The 17,821-nt window shown below is 46.6% G+C and overlaps 1 protein-coding gene across 2 annotated transcripts in view; it reads left to right on the top strand.

Annotated features, from left to right (window-relative positions):
* Nucleotides 1–17,821, top strand: part of LOC115469558 (cyclic AMP receptor-like protein A) — a 714,125-nt gene that overhangs the window by 440,590 nt on the left and 255,714 nt on the right. For both annotated transcript variants that reach the window (XM_030202334.1, XM_030202336.1), the window contains one exon: nucleotides 7,748–7,837. In XM_030202334.1, the coding sequence (XP_030058194.1) occupies nucleotides 7,748–7,837 (90 nt within the window). The remainder of the gene's footprint in view (nucleotides 1–7,747; nucleotides 7,838–17,821) is intronic.

Consider the following 17,821-nt stretch of genomic DNA (forward strand, 5'->3'; position numbering starts at 1 on the left):
ATTTTGAGATCGTTCTGAGAGTCCAGGGGCACTGACACTTCCAATATGTATCTAAAGTACTGATTAATGAACTTGGATATTTTTGGAGGATTGTTCCTGTAATAGCATTTTGCGGGATTTTGCATGAGGACTCTGAAGACAGAAGAAGGAGGAAATCCATCCAGGAACCCCAGAAAAGGGAAGATTCTAAAGGAAGAGAAAGAGAAGACCCCCCCCCCCACCCGCTCTAGAACCAAGGGAAGATTCTAAAGGAAGAGAAAGAGAAGAACTCAGCTCTAGAACCAAGGGAGGATTCTAAAGGAAAAGAAAGAGAAGAACCCTGCTCTAGAACCAAGGGAGGATTCTAAAGGAAGAGAAAGAGAAGAACCCTATTCTAGAACCAAGGGTTTGGCAGAGGAGACATATTACTTTACTTTTACGCTGCGATTTTGCCCTTTTGCTTTTCATTGATTTATTTACCACCTTTTTGAAGGAATTCACTCAAGGCAGTGTACAGTAAGAATAGATCAAACATGAGCAGTAGACAATTAGAACAGTAAAAATATTCAAATCACAATACAAAGTATGTTACAATACAAAGATTGGAGGGTGGCCAATGTAACGCCGATATTTAAAAAAGGTTCCAGAGGAGATCCTGGAAATTATAGACCGGTGAGTCTGACGTTGGTGCCGGGCAAAATGGTAGAGACTATTATCAAGAACAAAATTACAGAGCATATTCAAAAGCATGGATTAATGAGACAAAGTCAACATGGATTTAGTGAAGGGAAATCTTGCCTCACCAATCTACTACATTTCTTTGAAGGGGTAAACAAATATGTGGTCAAAGGTGAGCCGGTTGATATTGTGTATCTAGATTTTCAGAAGGCGTTTGATAAAGTCCCTCATGAAAGACTACAGAGGAAATTAGAGGGACATGGAATCGGAGGTAGTGTCTTACTGTGGATTAAAAACTGGTTGAAAGATAGGAAACAGAGAGTAGGGTTTAAAGGTCAATATTCGCAATGGAGAAGGGTAGTTAGTGGGGTCCATCAGGGATCTGTGCTGGGACCTCTGCTTTTTAACATATTCATAAATGACCTAGAGATGGGGGTAACTAGTGAGGTAGTCAAATTAGAAAAGGTGCAGAGAAGGGCAACAAAGATGATACAGGGGATGGGACGACTTCCCTATGAGGAAAGGCTTAAGAGGCTGGGGCTCTTCAGCTTGGAGAAAAGGCGGCTGAGGGGAGATATGATAGAGGTCTATAAGGTAATGAGTGGAACGGAAAGGGTCGATGTGGAGCGTCTGTTTACGCTTTCCAAAAATACTAGGACAAGGGGGCATGCGATGAAGCTGCAGTGTAGTAAATTTAGAACGAATCGGAGGAAATTTTCTTCACTCAACTCGTAGTTAGACTCTGGAATTCGTTGCTGGGAAAAGTGGTTAAGGCGGTTGACTTAGCAGAATTTTAAAAAGGGTTGGACGGCTTCCTGGAGGAAAAGGCCATAGAATGTTATTGAATGGACGTGGGAAAAATCCACTATTTCTGGGATGGGCCGGACAAATTGTTTGTTCTTTTGGCCGCTGTCGGAGACAGGGTGCTGGGCTCGATGGACCCTTGGTCTGTCCCAGCATGGCGATGCTTATGTACTTATGTACTAATACACTACTTACAATGCCAACTCAATACATAATAGAACATTTTAATGGATAGTTTTATTTTTTCTCTTTATTTCTGAGACTACATCAAATTAAGGTCTTTTATTTAAAGATACCCTTTGTGCTTGGCTTCTTTCATGGCTGTAGAGTAATTTCTGGATTTTTGTTCGTCATTCCATTGAATACCTTTGGGCATTTTGCCCCAGTTTCTATTGGAATCCAGTTTTTTCAGTTTAGTTCTCACATATTTTTCTGCCCCCATTTGCACAGACGCAGATAATAGAGGACATGAAATGAGATTGAAGGGGGGCAGACTCAAGAAAAATGTTAGGAAGTATTTTTTCACGGCGAGAGTAGTGGATGCTTGGAATGCTGTCCCGCGGGAGGTGGTGGAAAAGAAAACGGTAACGGAATTCAAACATGCGTGGGATAAGCATAAAGGAATCCTGTGCAGAAGGAATGGATCCTCAGGAGCTTAGTCAAGATCGGGAGGCGGGGCTGGTGGTTGGGAGGCGGGGATAGTGCTGGGCAGACTTATTTGGTCTGTGTCAGAGCCGGAGGTTGGGAGGCAGGGCTGGTGGTTGGGAGGCAGGGATAGTGCTGGACAGACTTATACGGTCTGTGCCAGAGCCGGTGGTGGGAGGCAGGGATAGTGCTGGACAGACTTATACGGTCTGTGCCAGAGCCGGTGGTTGGGAGGCCGGGCTGGTGGTTGGGAGGTGGGGATAGTGCTTGGCAGACTTATATGGTCTGTACCAGAGCCGGTGGTTGGGAGGCGGGGATAGTGCTGGGCAGACTTATACGGTCTGTGCCAGAGCCGGTGGTTGGGAGGCAGGGATAGTGCTGGACAGACTTATACGGTCTGTGCCAGAGCCGGTGGTGGGAGGCAGGACTGGAGGTTGGGAGGCAGGGATAGTGCTGGGCAGACTTATACGGTCTGTGCCAGAGCCGGTGGTGGGAGGCAGGGATAGTGCTGGGCAGACTTATACGGTCTGTGCCAGAGCCGGTGGTTGGGAGGCTGGGCTGGTGGTTGGGAGGCGGGGATAGTGCTGGGCAGACTTATACGGTCTGTGCCAGAGCCGGTGGTTGGGAGGCCGGGCTGGTGGTTGGGAGGTGGGGATAGTGCTTGGCAGACTTATACGGTCTGTGCCAGAGCCGGTGGTTGGGAGGCGGGGATAGTGCTGGGCAGACTTATACGGTCTGTGCCAGAGCCGGTGGTTGGGAGGCAGGGATAGTGCTGGACAGACTTATACGGGTCTGTGCCCTGAAGAGCACAGGTACAAATCAAAGTAGGGTAGGCCGGGCTGGTGGTTGGGAGGTGGGGATAGTGCTTGGCAGACTTATACGGTCTGTGCCAGAGCCGGTGGTTGGGAGGCGGGGATAGTGCTGGGCAGACTTATACGGTCTGTGCCAGAGCCGGTGGTTGGGAGGCAGGGATAGTGCTGGACAGACTTATACGGTCTGTGCCAGAGCCGGTGGTGGGAGGCAGGGATAGTGCTGGACAGACTTATACGGTCTGTGCCAGAGCTGGTGGTGGGAGGCAGGACTGGAGGTTGGGAGGCAGGGATAGTGCTGGGCAGACTTATACGGTCTGTGCCATAGCCGGTGGTTGGGAGGCTGGGCTGGTGGTTGGGAGGCGGGGATAGTGCTGGGCAGACTTATACGGTCTGTGCCAGAGCCGGTGGTTGGGAGGCTGGGCTGGTGGTTGGGAGGCGGGGATAGTGCTGGGCAGACTTATACGGTCTGTGCCCTGAAGAACACAGGTACAAATCAAAGTAGGGTATACACAAAAATTAGCACATATGAGTTTATCTTGTTGGGCAGACTGGATGGACCGTGCAGGTCTTTTTCTGCCGTCATCTACTATGTTATTATAATAAGCTCTTTCAGATCACATGTCCAATTCTCTTGGTCTTATGGGACTCTTTCTGTTGGCTTGCCTTGTTCTCCAAACTTGCTGGACAAGTTGACCCCTCCCCCCCCCCCCCCCCCCATCTCTCTCCATCAGGTCTGAGTTTGACAATATTAGATTATTGCAACGTGTTATACCTGGGTATGGATAAGTCCCCAGTCCCACTGCTAGGCTTTACAGGTGATTAAACCCCTCTCTATGCAGCCTAGCACCCTTCTAACCATGACCATTGCCTTGTCGCATTGTTTCATCACCTTGAGATCCTCAGAAACCATCACCCCCTCTCCTGAGCTGTGCTTAACAATCTCTCTCCTCCTATCGGTTACATCCCAGCACTCATTTCCCAGTCTGTCTTCACTCTTAATTACACTATCTTCAGGCTTCCACCTTGCTTTTCTTTAGTTTTCTGTTTTTTCAACTCTCAATATACCACCTTTCACAATGACCACAAAGTGGTTTACAATTACAACAAAATAGGTAGAGGCCTCGTAATACATAGACAGAAAAGAAGGAAGAAAGTGAGAAAAAGAAAATATAGATAAATCCTAGCTAGTCCCCCCCCCCCCCCCCCCCCCCCCCACACACACACACACTGTTACTATCGCAGCTGCTGTAGGCCAAACTGTATGGCAGCATTTAGCGTTTTCCAAACTGTACGCCGAGGCACCCTGGTGCGATCATCTTGACCTCCCTCCCGCCGCCCACAATCCAGCATTGCTCCCTACCTTTTCCCTCCCGCAGGCCCGGAATCTGCCACTTCCGGATCCTTCACTCGCTGCTGCTACAGTGCTTTCAGCTTACATTTTCAGGCTGTCCGCGATTCACACAAGCACTGCGGGGACTTCCCTCTGCCGCCTCCAGCCCTCACAACAGGAAGTTGCATCATAGAGGACCAGACGCGGCAGACTGAGAAGACCCCGGGGTGCCTGCCTGTGTGAATCGCGGATGGCCTGAAAATGTAAGCTGAAAGCACTGCAGCAGCGGCGGGGGAAGGAGAAGGAAGCGGCAGTGATCCTGGACCTGCAGGAAGGAAGGTAGCAAGCGATGCTGGATTTGGGGAAGGCAGAGGTGTGCTGGATTTATGGAAGGAGAGGGGTTGCAGGAAATAATGTGCTGGACTTTCTGGGAAGAGGGGGACTGCAGGGAAAGGGAGACCTATGTGACTGGGGGGGCGGGGGTGCAGACACCCATGTGACCAGGAGGGGGTGTGGAGACCCATGTGGCCAGGGCGGGGTGCCACGAAAAATTGCTCAGACACTAAGGGTGCCGTGAACCAAAAAAGTTTGGGAACCCCTGCTCTTTGGCAAAGATGAGAGCTGTTCAAAAAAATCCGCAATCAAGCGGAGAACTCGAACGCCCCACGGGAAAACACAGATATAGGTAAAAGTGGGATGTTGTGTTTCGGCCTACAGGCCTGCATCAGGAGTCTGAAATGCCTGAAACACGATTTGGTCCGTGTGACGAACCAAACGTAAAGTGATTGCCTGTATTACAAAAGTGGTCTTGAAAAAGACCTTTTGTGGTAAGCTTGTCCGTAGCGGGTCACTACGTTTGGTTCGTCACACGGACCAAATCGTGTTTCAGGCATTTCAGACTCCTGATGCAGGCCTGTAGGCCGAAACACAGCAGTTGTGTCGAGTCTTTTCTTCAATAAAGAAGTTTTTATGATATTGTCTCCAGGATTTGTATTTCCGTGGTCAAACATCCCACTTTTTACCTATAAAGATGAGAGCTGTGACAGAATTTCAGGTGCAGTCCAGCTGTGCTTGGGAAAACCACTGCAGCCTTGTACACTGGCTGCAGCCATTCTTCACCCGTGACCCGGTGCTGGTACTGTGCATTCTGGAGCTAAGATTTTGGTATATATCCCTGCAGTGGTGGCTAATGCAGGCTTGAAGCGACTGAGGCAGTTCTGTGGCTGTAGTTTCTGGCTGCTATTCTTTTTTGGGTTCCAGGCTGCAGCGGGGAGGAGGTGTGTATTGGCAAGAACACTGTTGACAGCTCCTGATCTAATCAGTGGTGTGGGCAGGGGGCCAGAGAGGCAGGAAAGGCCAGGATCTGTTGGCCTGACAGCAGCTATGAAACTGGAATAAACAGCCAGGTCATGGCACTGCGGTCAGTGATAGGAAATGGATGTCCATGTGCTTGAAACATCCGAATCTGAATTTTTCCAGGCCAGGATTAGGATGTCTGACACTGCTGTATATCCAAATAGGAAGGGGGAGCATTGTTGGCATGTGTTGGGCGGGACTATAGAGGACCCGAAATCAGGATGTCCAACAGCAATTACCGAAGGGAAGGAAATGTTCAAATCTAAAAAGGATATCCTTCGACCTGTTTCAATGACATCCAGGGTATAAAAGTTGCTCTGATTGAGCAGTGGAGGCATGACACCTCCTTAATCCCCCAGTGGCAGTGGCGTTCCTAGGGGGGCGGACACCCGGGGCGGCGCCCCACCCCCCGGGAGCAGCGCCCCCTCCCCGATGCAGCGCGGACCCCTCCTCCCGCGAAAGACCCCCCCCCCCCGCGAAAGAGCCCCCCCCCCCGGTGCATGCCGCTGTGGGGGGGGGGGGGTGCCACAGCGCACGCCTGCTGCGAGTTTACTAACTTTGCTCGTTCGCTGCAGCTCCCTCTGCCCCGGAACAGGAAGTAACCTGTTCCGGGGCAGAGGGAGCCGCAGCGAACGAGAGAAGTTAGCAAACTCTCACAGCAGGCTCGCGCCGCGGCACCTCCCAGCGGCGTGCACCTGGGGCGGACCGCCCCCCCCTTGGTACGCCACTGCCCAGTGGGTACTGCCCCGCTCCCTCTCCCCTAAAGATGAAACTGGAAAGGAATAGCAGGATCTGTGACCGCTCCAGGTATTATGGGCATTCTGAACACAGGCAGCCTGCAGATCCAGGAAGTAACCTAGTGGTTAGTGCAGTGAACTGTAAACCAAGGGACCCAAGTTCAAATCCCACTTTAACTCTTTTTTTTTTAAGATTTTTAAATTGCTTGCCCTCCAGGAACAGAAAAATACCTACTGTATCTAAATATATAAGCCATCTGCAAGCCTGAAGGTTGTTGAAGTGGTGTACATGCAGGTTCAGTAGGTAATTTTTTGTTCCAGGAGGACTCACAAAAAAAGTGGAATTCGAACCCGGGGCCCTTGGTTTACAGTTTACTGCACTAACCACTAGACTCCTCCTCCACTCTGCATGGATGTCTGTGTGGCCATTTACTAAGGATCCTACCGTACAGACGTCCTCGACCCTTGTTTTCCCCGTCCATAATTTGGCGTTCCAGTTTGTAGCACGGCTGTTCGTACTGGACATCTCCAGCATATGGACGTTTATCTCAAGTACTTTTGAACGGGAAATCTCCACATACTTCCTGTTTGAAAATGCATGCGAGATGGAAGTCCTGACATGGACATTCCTATTCTGACTTGGACATCCTTTCAAAAATGCCTCCCTACCTCTCTTACTGTAAGAGTCTCACACCTCTCATTCAAGGGTTCCATCAGAAGGCAATATCTGTGTTATGCAGTGGCGTAGGAAGGGGGGGGCGGGGGGGGCGGTCCGCCCCGGGTGCACGTCGCTGGGGGGTGTCGGCTCCGCTGGTTCCCCGCTCCCTCTGCCTCGGAGCAGGTTACTTCCTGTTCCGGGGCAGAGAGAGCAGGGAACCAGCGGAGCCGACGCAGCTCCCAGCGACGTACACTCGGGGCGGACCGGCCCTCCTGCCCGCTCCCTTTCCTACGCGCGCGACTGGTAAGAATGCACTCCGGGGGGGGATGTGCCGAAGGGGGGTGCACTGTGCTGCACCTGGGGGGGGGGGCACCGTGGCGAACCGCCCCAAGTGGCAGCCGCCCTCGCTACGGCACTGGTGTTATGTTAAAAATCAGGACGCACGTTTAATCTCCGGGTTTCATTAAGTCATCAGAATCCCATACGCTGGGTAGTGAAGGTAAATATTCTTAGCTGTAATACATGAAACTTATGAAAAAAAAAAAAAGAATGAAAAATGAACCTTGTTAATAATAATCTCTCTCTCTCTCTCTCTCCTCCCCAATTCCTTCCTGTACCTCTTTCTCTCTGCCTCCCCTATTCTTTTGCTCCCTCCCTCCCTTCCTTTTTTCCTTTTCTCCTCCCACTCCTTTCCTGTCTTTCTTCCCCCCCCCCCCCCCCCCGTCTTCTCTTTTTTTTCTTCCCGTAGTGCATACCACGTTACTGCCTGGGGAATGCCGTTGGTGCTTTCCTGCCTCCCACTCTTCGGGGATTACTACGGACCTGCTGGTGCCTGGTGGTAAGGATGAGAACGTGACAGCACAGCTTAATGAAATGCTAATTAGGAGTGGCGAAGGGATTTTGCTGCGAGAGCGTTGGCAGCAGGAAAATGCCTGGCTTCTCAGTCAGAAAGCTGCTTTTGCAGAGAAGCGGGGTGCGATCGAGAACTTAAAGCGCATTAATCAGAAAACACACATTTGGCTCACACAAGATTCTTTTGTACTTTTCAAGGAAGGGGGAAAAACATGGCATTCTTCCCAGGCTTAATGTGCCATCAAATGGCATGTTGTGAAGAGATGGAAAATACGCTAGAAAGAACGATTTGATTTAGCTCAGACGAGCATATGGTATGAGAAAAGGAGGAAAAAATAAAGTTTGCACATCTATGAAAGGAACTTTGAATTAATTAGATTTGAGATCTGGGGGGTGAGAAGCTGGTACCGTAGGTGTAAATCAGGGCATGCTGTTCACCCCTCTTCTAAATGGAATTGTACGTCACATTCTGGAAAGCAGATCTGTGGACGGTAGCCATATCCTACGTGAACTTCCAGCTCGTATTGTTCCATTTATTACTTCAAAACAGCATTATTACTAGGGGAGTGGCCTAGTGGTTAGGGTGGTGGACTTTGGTCCTGAGGAACTGAGTTCCATTCCCACTTCAGGCACAGGCAGCTCCTTGTGACTCTGGGCAAGTCACTTAACCCTCCATTGCCCCATGTAAGCCGCATTGAGCCTGCCATGAGTGGGAAAGTGCGGGGTACAAATGTAACAAAAATAAAATAGATACTATTGGAGATTCTACATGGAATGTTGCTACTATTGAGATTCTGTTGCTACTATTGGAGATTCTACATGGAATGTTGCTACTATTGGAGATTCTAGATGGAATGTTGCTACTATTGAGATTCTGTTGCTACTATTGGAGATTCTACATGGAATGTTGCTATTCCACTAGCAACATTCCATGTAGAAGGCGCAGGCTTCTGTTTCTGTGAGTCAGACGTCCTGCACGTACGTCAGACTCACAGAAGCAAAAGCCTGCGCGGCCACATTGGTGATCTGCAAGGGCCGACTTCTACATGGAATGTTGCTAGTGGAATAGCAACATTCCATGTAGAATCTCAAATAGTAGCAACATTCCATGTAGAATCTCCAATAGTAGCAACAGTGGAGGAGTGGCCTAGTGGTTAGGGTGGTGGACTTTGGTCCTGAGGAACTGAGTTGGATTCCCACTTCAGGCACAGGCAGCTCCTTGTGACTCTGGGCAAGTCACTTAACCCTCCATTGCCCCATGTAAGCCGCATTGAGCCTGCCATGAGTGGGAAAGCGCAGGGTACAAATGTAACAAAAAAAAATGCAATGTCAGGAATAGCTCAGAATGTGTTTCTTAGCTGTTATCATAGACAAGAGTAGGTGTCATATCCTGCATTTGGAAAAGTGATGTCTATAACCTGTTATTTGGGATTCCCCTAACAGCCATGTACATGTGCCTGCAGACATAGGATACACATACACAGTCCAATGGCAAAACATGTTAACAGTATGCACCAGCTGCTGTCCTTGTGATCTTGGGCAAGTCACTTAACCCTCCATTGCCTCAGGGACAAACTTAGATTGTGAGAGAAATATCCAGAGTACCTGAATGTAACTCACCTTGAGCTACTACTGAGAAAGGTGTGAGCAAAATCTAAATAAATATATGGAATGTTGCTACTATTGAAGATTCTAGATGGAATGTTGCTAATGGAGGAGTGGCCTAGTGGTTAGAGCACCAGTCTTGCAATCCAGAGGTGGCCAGTTCAAATCCCACTGCTGCTCCTTGTGATCTTGGGCACATCACTTAACCCTCCATTGCCTCAGGTACAAACTTAGATTGTGAGCCCTCCTGGGACAGAGAAATATCCAGAGTACCTGAATGTAACTCACCTTGAGCTACTACTGAAAAAGGTGTGAGCAAAATCTAAATAAATAAATATATGGAATGTTGCTACTATTGAAGATTCTACATGGAATGTTGCCACTTTTTGAGGTTCTGGAATGTTGCTAGTATTTGAGATTCTAGATGGACTGTTGCTAGTGGAGGAGTGGCCTAGTGGTTAGAGCACTGGTCTTGAAATCCAGAGGTGGTCGGTTGAAATCCCACTGCTGCTCCTTGTGATCTTGGGCAAGTCACTTAACCTTCCATTGCCACATTGACTTAGCGGTAAGGTCTCACACATTAATTGAGTGGTAATCGTCAGCGCTCCAATGCTGGTTACTGCCTGGTTTGTGCCATGAGCTGGAAATTTTCCGGCACATGTAGTGGGTGTGTGTAAAAAAATGCAATTACCGCCTGGGCCATGCAGGCAGTAGTTCTGAATTGGCGCACATTGGGCATGCTTAGGCACTTACGCAGTTTAGTAAAAGGGCCCCTAAATGACTTGCCCAAGATCAAAAGAAGCAGCAGTGGGATTTCAACCGGCCACCTCTGGATGTCAAGACTGACTAGACTACTCCAATTAGGAACCAGGATTAAAAAGTTGGTATTTTTCAATTTAGGAAAAATGCACAACATCATTTAAAAGTATAATCATGAATGCGCTCGTAGCAAAAGACTTGCTAACACGCCCTGCAATAAAAACTTTAAATGGGGTAGCTGTGTGAATCTTAGTGGACTTTGGGTGGCGATGCCGGTATTTGGAGAATAAAACCGGCACAGGGTGGACTTCTACGGTCTGTACCCTGAGAAAGGCAGGGACAAATCAAACTCGGATATACATAAAATTACATACCATGTAAAATGAGTTTATCTTGTTGGGCAGACTGGATGGACCGTTCAGGTCTTTATCTGCCGTCATTTACTATGTTACTATCCAGCTCATTTTCGAAAGACAAGGGCGCCCATCTTCCGACACAAATTGGGAGATGGGCGGCCTTCTCTCAGGGCCGGCCAAATCGGCATAATCGAAAGCCAATTTTGGCCAGTCTCAACTGCTTTCCGTTGCAGGGATGCCCAAAGTTAAAGGGGGGCGTGTCGGCAGTGTACTGAAGGTGGGACGGGGGTGTGGTTAACAGATGGCCGTCCTTGGCCGATAATAGGAAAAAGAAGGGCATCCCTGACGAGCATGTGGTCGACTTGGTCCCTTTTTGTTCACGACCAAGCCTCAAAAATATGCCCGAACTGACCAGATGACCACCGGAGGGAATCACGGATCACCTCCCCTTACTCCCCCAGTGGTCACCAACCCCCTCCCACCCGAAAAAACTAATTAAAAAACATTTTTCCAGCTTCTATGCCAGCCTCAAATGTCATGCCCAGCTCCATCACAGCAGTATGCAGGTCCCTGGAGCAGTTTTTAAAGGGTTCTGCAGTGCATTCCAGGCAGGCGGACCCAGGCCCATCCCCCCTCTACCTATTACACTTGTGGTGGTAAATGAGAGCCCTCCAAAACCCACCCGAAACCCACTGTACCCACGTCTAGGTGCCCCCTTCACCCTTTAAGGGCTATGGTAGTGTTGTACAGTTGTGGGTACTGGGTTTTGGGGGGAGGTTGGGGGGCTCAGCACCCTAGGTAAGGGAGCTATGCACCTGGGATCAATTTGTGAAGTCCACTGTAGTGCCCCCTAGGGTGCCCGGTTGGTGTCCTGGCATGTGAGAGGGACCAGTGCACTACGAATGCTGGCTCCTCCCACGACCAAAGGGCTTGGATTTGGCCATTTTTGAGATCGCCGTTCTCAGTTTCCATTATAGGCGAAAACCGGCCATCTCTAAGGTCGACCCAAATGTTGAGATTTGGCTGTCCTTGACCGTATTATCGAAACGAAAGATGGGCGCCCATCTTGTTTTGATAATGCGGGTTGCCCCGCCCTTTCGCGGCGCCGTCCTTAGAGATGGGCGTCCTTAGAGATGGGCGTCGCAAGGCAGCTTTTGATACAACTCTAGAAAAAACACTTGCTGTTTCGTAGCACAGCTGTCACCAGTACCATAAGAAGCATGTATCAGATCCAGCACTCTGCAACTAACGTCTCTCGAATACTATATGGTTTATTTAAATACCAATCCAACATAAATGCCTGATCTCTGCAACACAACAAAACTAAAGAACGTAATGGACATAACACAACTCTTCCGTTGTACGATTCCCTAGTGTGGCTGTGCCACATGAACTTTATCTTACCACAACATCACTTTGTATTTGTTTACACCGGAGTCTGTAACGCCTCTCCGGTACTATGTAAGCCACATTGAGCCTACAAATAGGTGGGAAAATGTGGGATACAAATGTAACATATAAATAAATAAATGCTATACTACCTAGGGGGTCTTTTACTAAAGTACGCTAGCGTTTTTAGCTTGGACTAAAACTAGATGTACGCTAAACGCTAGAGATGCCCATAGAAATACATTGGCATCTCTAGCGTTTAGCGTACACCTAGTTTTAGTCCGTGCTAAAAACGCTGGCGTACCTTAGTAAAAGACCTCCCCCCCACCCTAGTATGTTAAGGCAGTTTACAATCTAAAGATTTTTTTAAAAAGAAGGAAAAGAACTCCATAAAATTAATAAGAAAGTTAGCGTTCAACAAGGAGAAAGAAGCAATCATACACATTGTGAAACATGGTCACCTGGTTGTCTGTCCTGATGAGAATCATTTGGTTTTTAAGCACATAAAAAATGCAAAGTTTCAACTGATTTATGTGCACCAGCTGTTCACTCTATAACTAAACTCTGGGTTTGAATTATTTTGTAATTGTGCCCCAACCTGTATTGGAGGTATCCATGGTCAAGGCAAATTGGTATTGAGGAAACTTGAAGGGGCAACCTTGAGCTACGTTCACTGGGCTTTGCCATCACTGCGAGGCTGCAAGGTTGTGGCGACCATTTTGAGATCAGAGCCATGAGGGGCAGGAGTGAATATGCATCACTCCTGCCCGTTGGACCCCTATACCACCAAGGTAGACCTGAGGGAGATTATGGTGGGGGGGAACTCTTCACGGCAGAGATTATGGGGGGAGAGACTCTTGCTAGCAGAGTCCCAAAAAGTGGCAAGATTCCATGCAACTTAATCCCAAAGATAAGCAATGGCTTTTCCCAGTTCTACCTTAACGGTTTATGGACTTTTCCTCCAGAAATTTGTCCAAATTTTTTAAAAACCCAGATACAATAACTGCTTTTACCACTTACTCTGGCAAAGAGTTCCAGAGCTTTACTATGTTACTATGGGCTCCTTTTACTAAGCTGCAGGAAAAAATGGCCTTAGTGTGCCCTTACGTAGTCTTTCCCATGCGCTAAGGCCATTTTTAGTGCATTCAGAAAATGACTGATCTTCTCTTTTCCGAATTTATAGTCATGCTTAATCTTACCATTAGTATACAGCCATTAACAAAAATTAATGTGTGAGCACTTGCTGACACCTATTTTGTAAGCGGTACAGACTCATGCGTTAATCCTACGCTAACCAGTTAGCATGTGGTAATGTAGCTGTTGCCCTTGGAGAACAATCGTTACAGTTTATGTAGATATTTTTTGTTGTGCCCTGTCTTATTTATTTATTTATTGCATTTGTATCCCACATTTTCCCACCTATTTGCAGGCTCAATGTGGCTTACAATACATCATGAATGAATGGTGGAAACATAAAGAGTATATACATTTAGTATTACATAGGATCTTGGATAACATGACATTGACGAAACATGACAGTAGTGTAACAAGCAAACACTACAAGACAATTCTGGATATATGTGTAGGAGTTCACATTTGTTGATCTTTGTGGTATGCCTTGTTAAAGAGATGGGTCTTCAGTAGTTTACAGAAGTTAGTTAATTCATAGATTGTTTTCAGGCTGTGCGGCAGCGCGTTCCAGAATTGTGTGCTCAAGTAGGAAAAGGTTGATGCGTGCGATTGTTTGTATTTTAGACCTTTACAGTTGGGGAAGTGGAGATTGAGGAATGTGCGGGATGATGTTTTAGCATTCCTGAGTGGTAGGTCTATCAGATCTGACATGTAGGCTGAGGCATCTCTGTGAATGATTTTGTGAACTAGGGTACATATTTTGAATGTGATGCGTTCTTTAAGTGGGAGCCAGTGTAGCTTTTCTCGTAGAGGTTTCGCACTTTCATATTTTGTTTTTCCGAATATGAGTCTAGCTGCTGTGTTCTGAGCTGTCTGAATATAGCAGTTAGAGGATACATTAATTTCTTAAATAGATGATTGAACAAGTAAAAATTGTTTAAAATTAAATAAGGAAAAAAAACGGATACTTTGATTCGATAATTATGCACATGTCCCAAAGAATACGTTTGTTAGCCTCCGGTGAGACTTTAAATATTGAGACTAGCTCAGAAGTAGAACTAGAGGACGTGAATTGAGGTTGAAGGGGGGAGGCTCAGGACTAATGTCAGGAAGTATTTTTTCACGGAGAGGGTGGTGGATACGTGGAATGCCCTCCCGCGGGAGGTGGTGGAGATGAAAACGGTAATGGAATTCAAACATCCGTGGGATAAACACAAAAGAATCCGGTTTAGAAGGAATGGTTCCACAGAACCTTAGCGGAGATTGGGTGGCAACACCGGTAATTAGGGAAACAAAACGGAAGCTGGGCAGACTTCTACGGTCTATGCCCTGATCTTGACTGAATAGATAGGGATGGGCTGGAGTGTAAATTTTAAGGGGCTTTGACGTTAGCTTCAGAACTTTTAGTACAAGAACAGTGCTGGGCAGACTTCTACGGCCTACGTCCTGATCGTGATGGAATAGATAGGGATGGGCTGGAGTGTAAATTTTAAGGGGCTTCGACGTTAGCTTCAGAACTTAGTATAAGAACAGTACTAGGCAGACTTCTACGGTCTGTGCCCTGAGAAAGGCAAGGACAAATCAAACTCTGGTATACATATAAAGTATCACATACCATGTAAAATGAGTTTATCTTCTTGGGCAGACTGGATGGACCATTCAGGTCTTTATCTGTCGTCATTTACTATGTTACTATGTAGATAAACAACTTTGCTTAGCTTGAAGTGACTTCCAATTCCCTAGCAGTTGAAAAAGTCACCTGAGACATCAGCACATTTCTAATGGTCACCTTGCAGAAATCATCAATATCTAAACTCTCTGGCCTGAATTTTACTGCATCAAGACCTGGTCTTGAGAGGCCAGTAACGGTCTGGTGTAATGCTCCTCTCTATATAATGAGTATAACCCTTATAAATCCTACCTGATGCCTTTCCGACACATGAGAATACAACACCCTACAAGGCTTGATGTCTGGTCTTGGGTTATAAATTTTAGAAAGAGCCTCCAGGCCAGCAGATCCAGTAAGATTAATGGGCCTCTTGATGATGGACCACAAAACTGGCTTTTTGGGCATTTGCTTTTAAGAAGAGTCCAGGAGAGCATTGCATTTTGTGTTTAGAGAATTCAAAGAGAAAATCTCTGCATGCTAGTCAACTCCTGGGCTCTCTTTACACAACTTTAAAGCAGGCAACAGGAAATAATTTACTCCACAGGGAATAGTTAGAAAGATTCAAGCAACTCCGTGCTACAGGTGACTAAAGAGCTCACGAGGGAGTGGATTGGATTAATTAATTTTATATACCACAGTGTCAAAGTGGTTTACAATTGGGTGGATCTCTTCATAAAGGCGGTTAATAAATCCAAATAAGTAAATACATTTCAATACAGATCAGTTAAAATGTGGTTGAAACAACTAAGTTTTTAAAAGTTTACGAAAAACAAAATATAAAGAAACATTATGAAGTTCCTCAGGAAAGGTCTGGCATATGAAAATTCTCTTTTTCTAGTTGAAAGTTTAATGACATCAAGACCCAGGAGGTGCAGAAGACTTTTTTGTGATGAGCCACGTTTCTGTCGGGAAATCTGTTTTATCAGCTTGCCTCAAAGGTAGACTGGGTGTCCCGCGTGATACGATTTGTAAATCGAACCCAGCAACTTGAAACTAACACTGGAGTAACATGATCGCTGTCATTAAACGAACAGCTGTATTATGCACCAGTTGTAGGTGTGGAAGGCTGGATTTACTCAGTCCAGTCTAGAGAGAATTACAGTAGTCAAAATCATGTACCAATTTTGTCAAATTGTCTTCAGTTTATGCAGGATCAGTTGTCGCAACGTCTGAAGATGAAAGAAACAAGATTTCACAGTATAGCCTGGTACTCGAATGTAGTAACTGAAAAGATAAGGGAAAGAAGGTTAGCCTTCGCACGTTATAAGACGACTCAGAAAGATGAAGACAGGAAAGGATACCTGAATAAGCGAAGAGATGCTGGAAAAGTTATCAGGAAAGCGACGCGGCAAATGGAAGAAAAGATAGCTAATACGGTAAAATTGGGGGAAGTTCCGTAATAGCATTGTGAGGCTGAAAGCTGAGGGAGAGAAATATGTGGAAGTGGATAAGGATAAAGCAGTATAGCCTGTCTACAAATTAAAGCCCCTGTTTACAAAGTCGGGCGGCAATACAGACCCAGCCCGTTCAAAGTGAATAGGCTGTGTTGGCATTACCGTACTGCCAGCCACTAGCGCGGCTTTGTAAACGGTGGGTAAATTTCAATGCATCTTCACAAAGAAAACCTAGTGTCATTAAATCCTACAACAGTGGAAGTGGTTTGCCACATACGTCAGCCACATTGCTGAAGATTTATCTGCACTTAAAATTAAATCACGCTTGCATACCCAGTCTCTTAGAATCTGAAGGTTATTTTCAATTAAACCCAGAAATAACCTCTTCTTGATCATTTTCAAAAAAAACCAAACAATAAACTGGATATCGTTAGCAAAAAAGTGGAAATCACTTTCCCAGCTGTTCAGTAATTTTGCTAAAGGTGCCAGATATAAATGGGAAAGAATTGGCAAAAGACGTGATCCTTGTGGAACACCTCATTCTAGAACCACCTTGGTAGAAAGTTCCTGATTCCAACACTCAGACTGACTGTGTAAGATGAAAAAAAATAAGAGCCAAACCACTGATTAAAATGCCAGTGTCACTAAGATATTTCATTAATTTAGGATGAGGCACCATGAGATGTAACTGTTCCCACAGGGCATCGTAGCCCTGATCGGTTTTTACCAGTGTCTCATCAGTGCTGTGGTCACAGCGGTATCCTGATTGTCGAAGATATAAAAGATCATTGGCATCCAAAAAAATCATTCAACTGTAAAAGAACATTTTTTTTTCTAAAACCTCTGCTAAGACAAATTAGAGACTAGCCTAAAACCTGAATATCCATTACATAAATTTTTCCCTTGGAGTGATTATAGCTTCTTTGAGATGAGCTGGAAAATCGGCAGTGCTCAAAGACAGACTGATGAGGTGGGTCAGTAATGAAGCGATTGAATCTGTACATAAAGACAAGTAACAGGAAGGAATCGAATTTATAGACTGAAGATATTTAGCTGCTACTTCAGTCTGAGATACAGATTGAAACTCCTGGGGGGGTCTATGACTCCTGGGACCGAGGGGGGTGCTACATGTTGTAGAATTGATTCATGGTGTCCTGGATCTCTTGTACTGTATTGGGAAGGGCTATGGCAGAGCTGTGTGTGAAGAAGGCATCTAGGAAGTGGGATAGCGGCTGAAGCCTGCTGTCACTGCAACCACAGACTGAAAGGTTCTGTAGCAAGAAAGGCCCCCGCCAGCCGAAGTTTCCTTCAGCGCCGGTCTCTGAGTCCGGTGCATTCGCTGATCTTGAGGTGGACTGCTGGAGGATGTGGTAACAGCGGTTAACATTTCTGGGGTTAAAAAAAGGTTTGGACAAGTTCCTGGAGGAAAAGTCCATAATCTGCTATTGAGACAGACGGGGGAAGCCACAGCTTGCCCAGGGATTGGTAGCATGGAATGTTGCTACTCTTTGGAGTTCTAAATGGAATCTTGCTACCATATGGGTTTCTGCCAGGTACTTTTGACTTGGATTGGCTACTGCTGGAAGCGGGATACTGGGCAGAAGATGGATCATTGGTCTGACCCAGTATGGTTATTCTTATGAAACTGATCCCAAATACCACTCAGT

This window comes from Microcaecilia unicolor, chromosome 4, assembly GCF_901765095.1.
Source record: "Microcaecilia unicolor chromosome 4, aMicUni1.1, whole genome shotgun sequence".
NCBI lineage: Eukaryota > Metazoa > Chordata > Amphibia > Gymnophiona > Siphonopidae > Microcaecilia > Microcaecilia unicolor.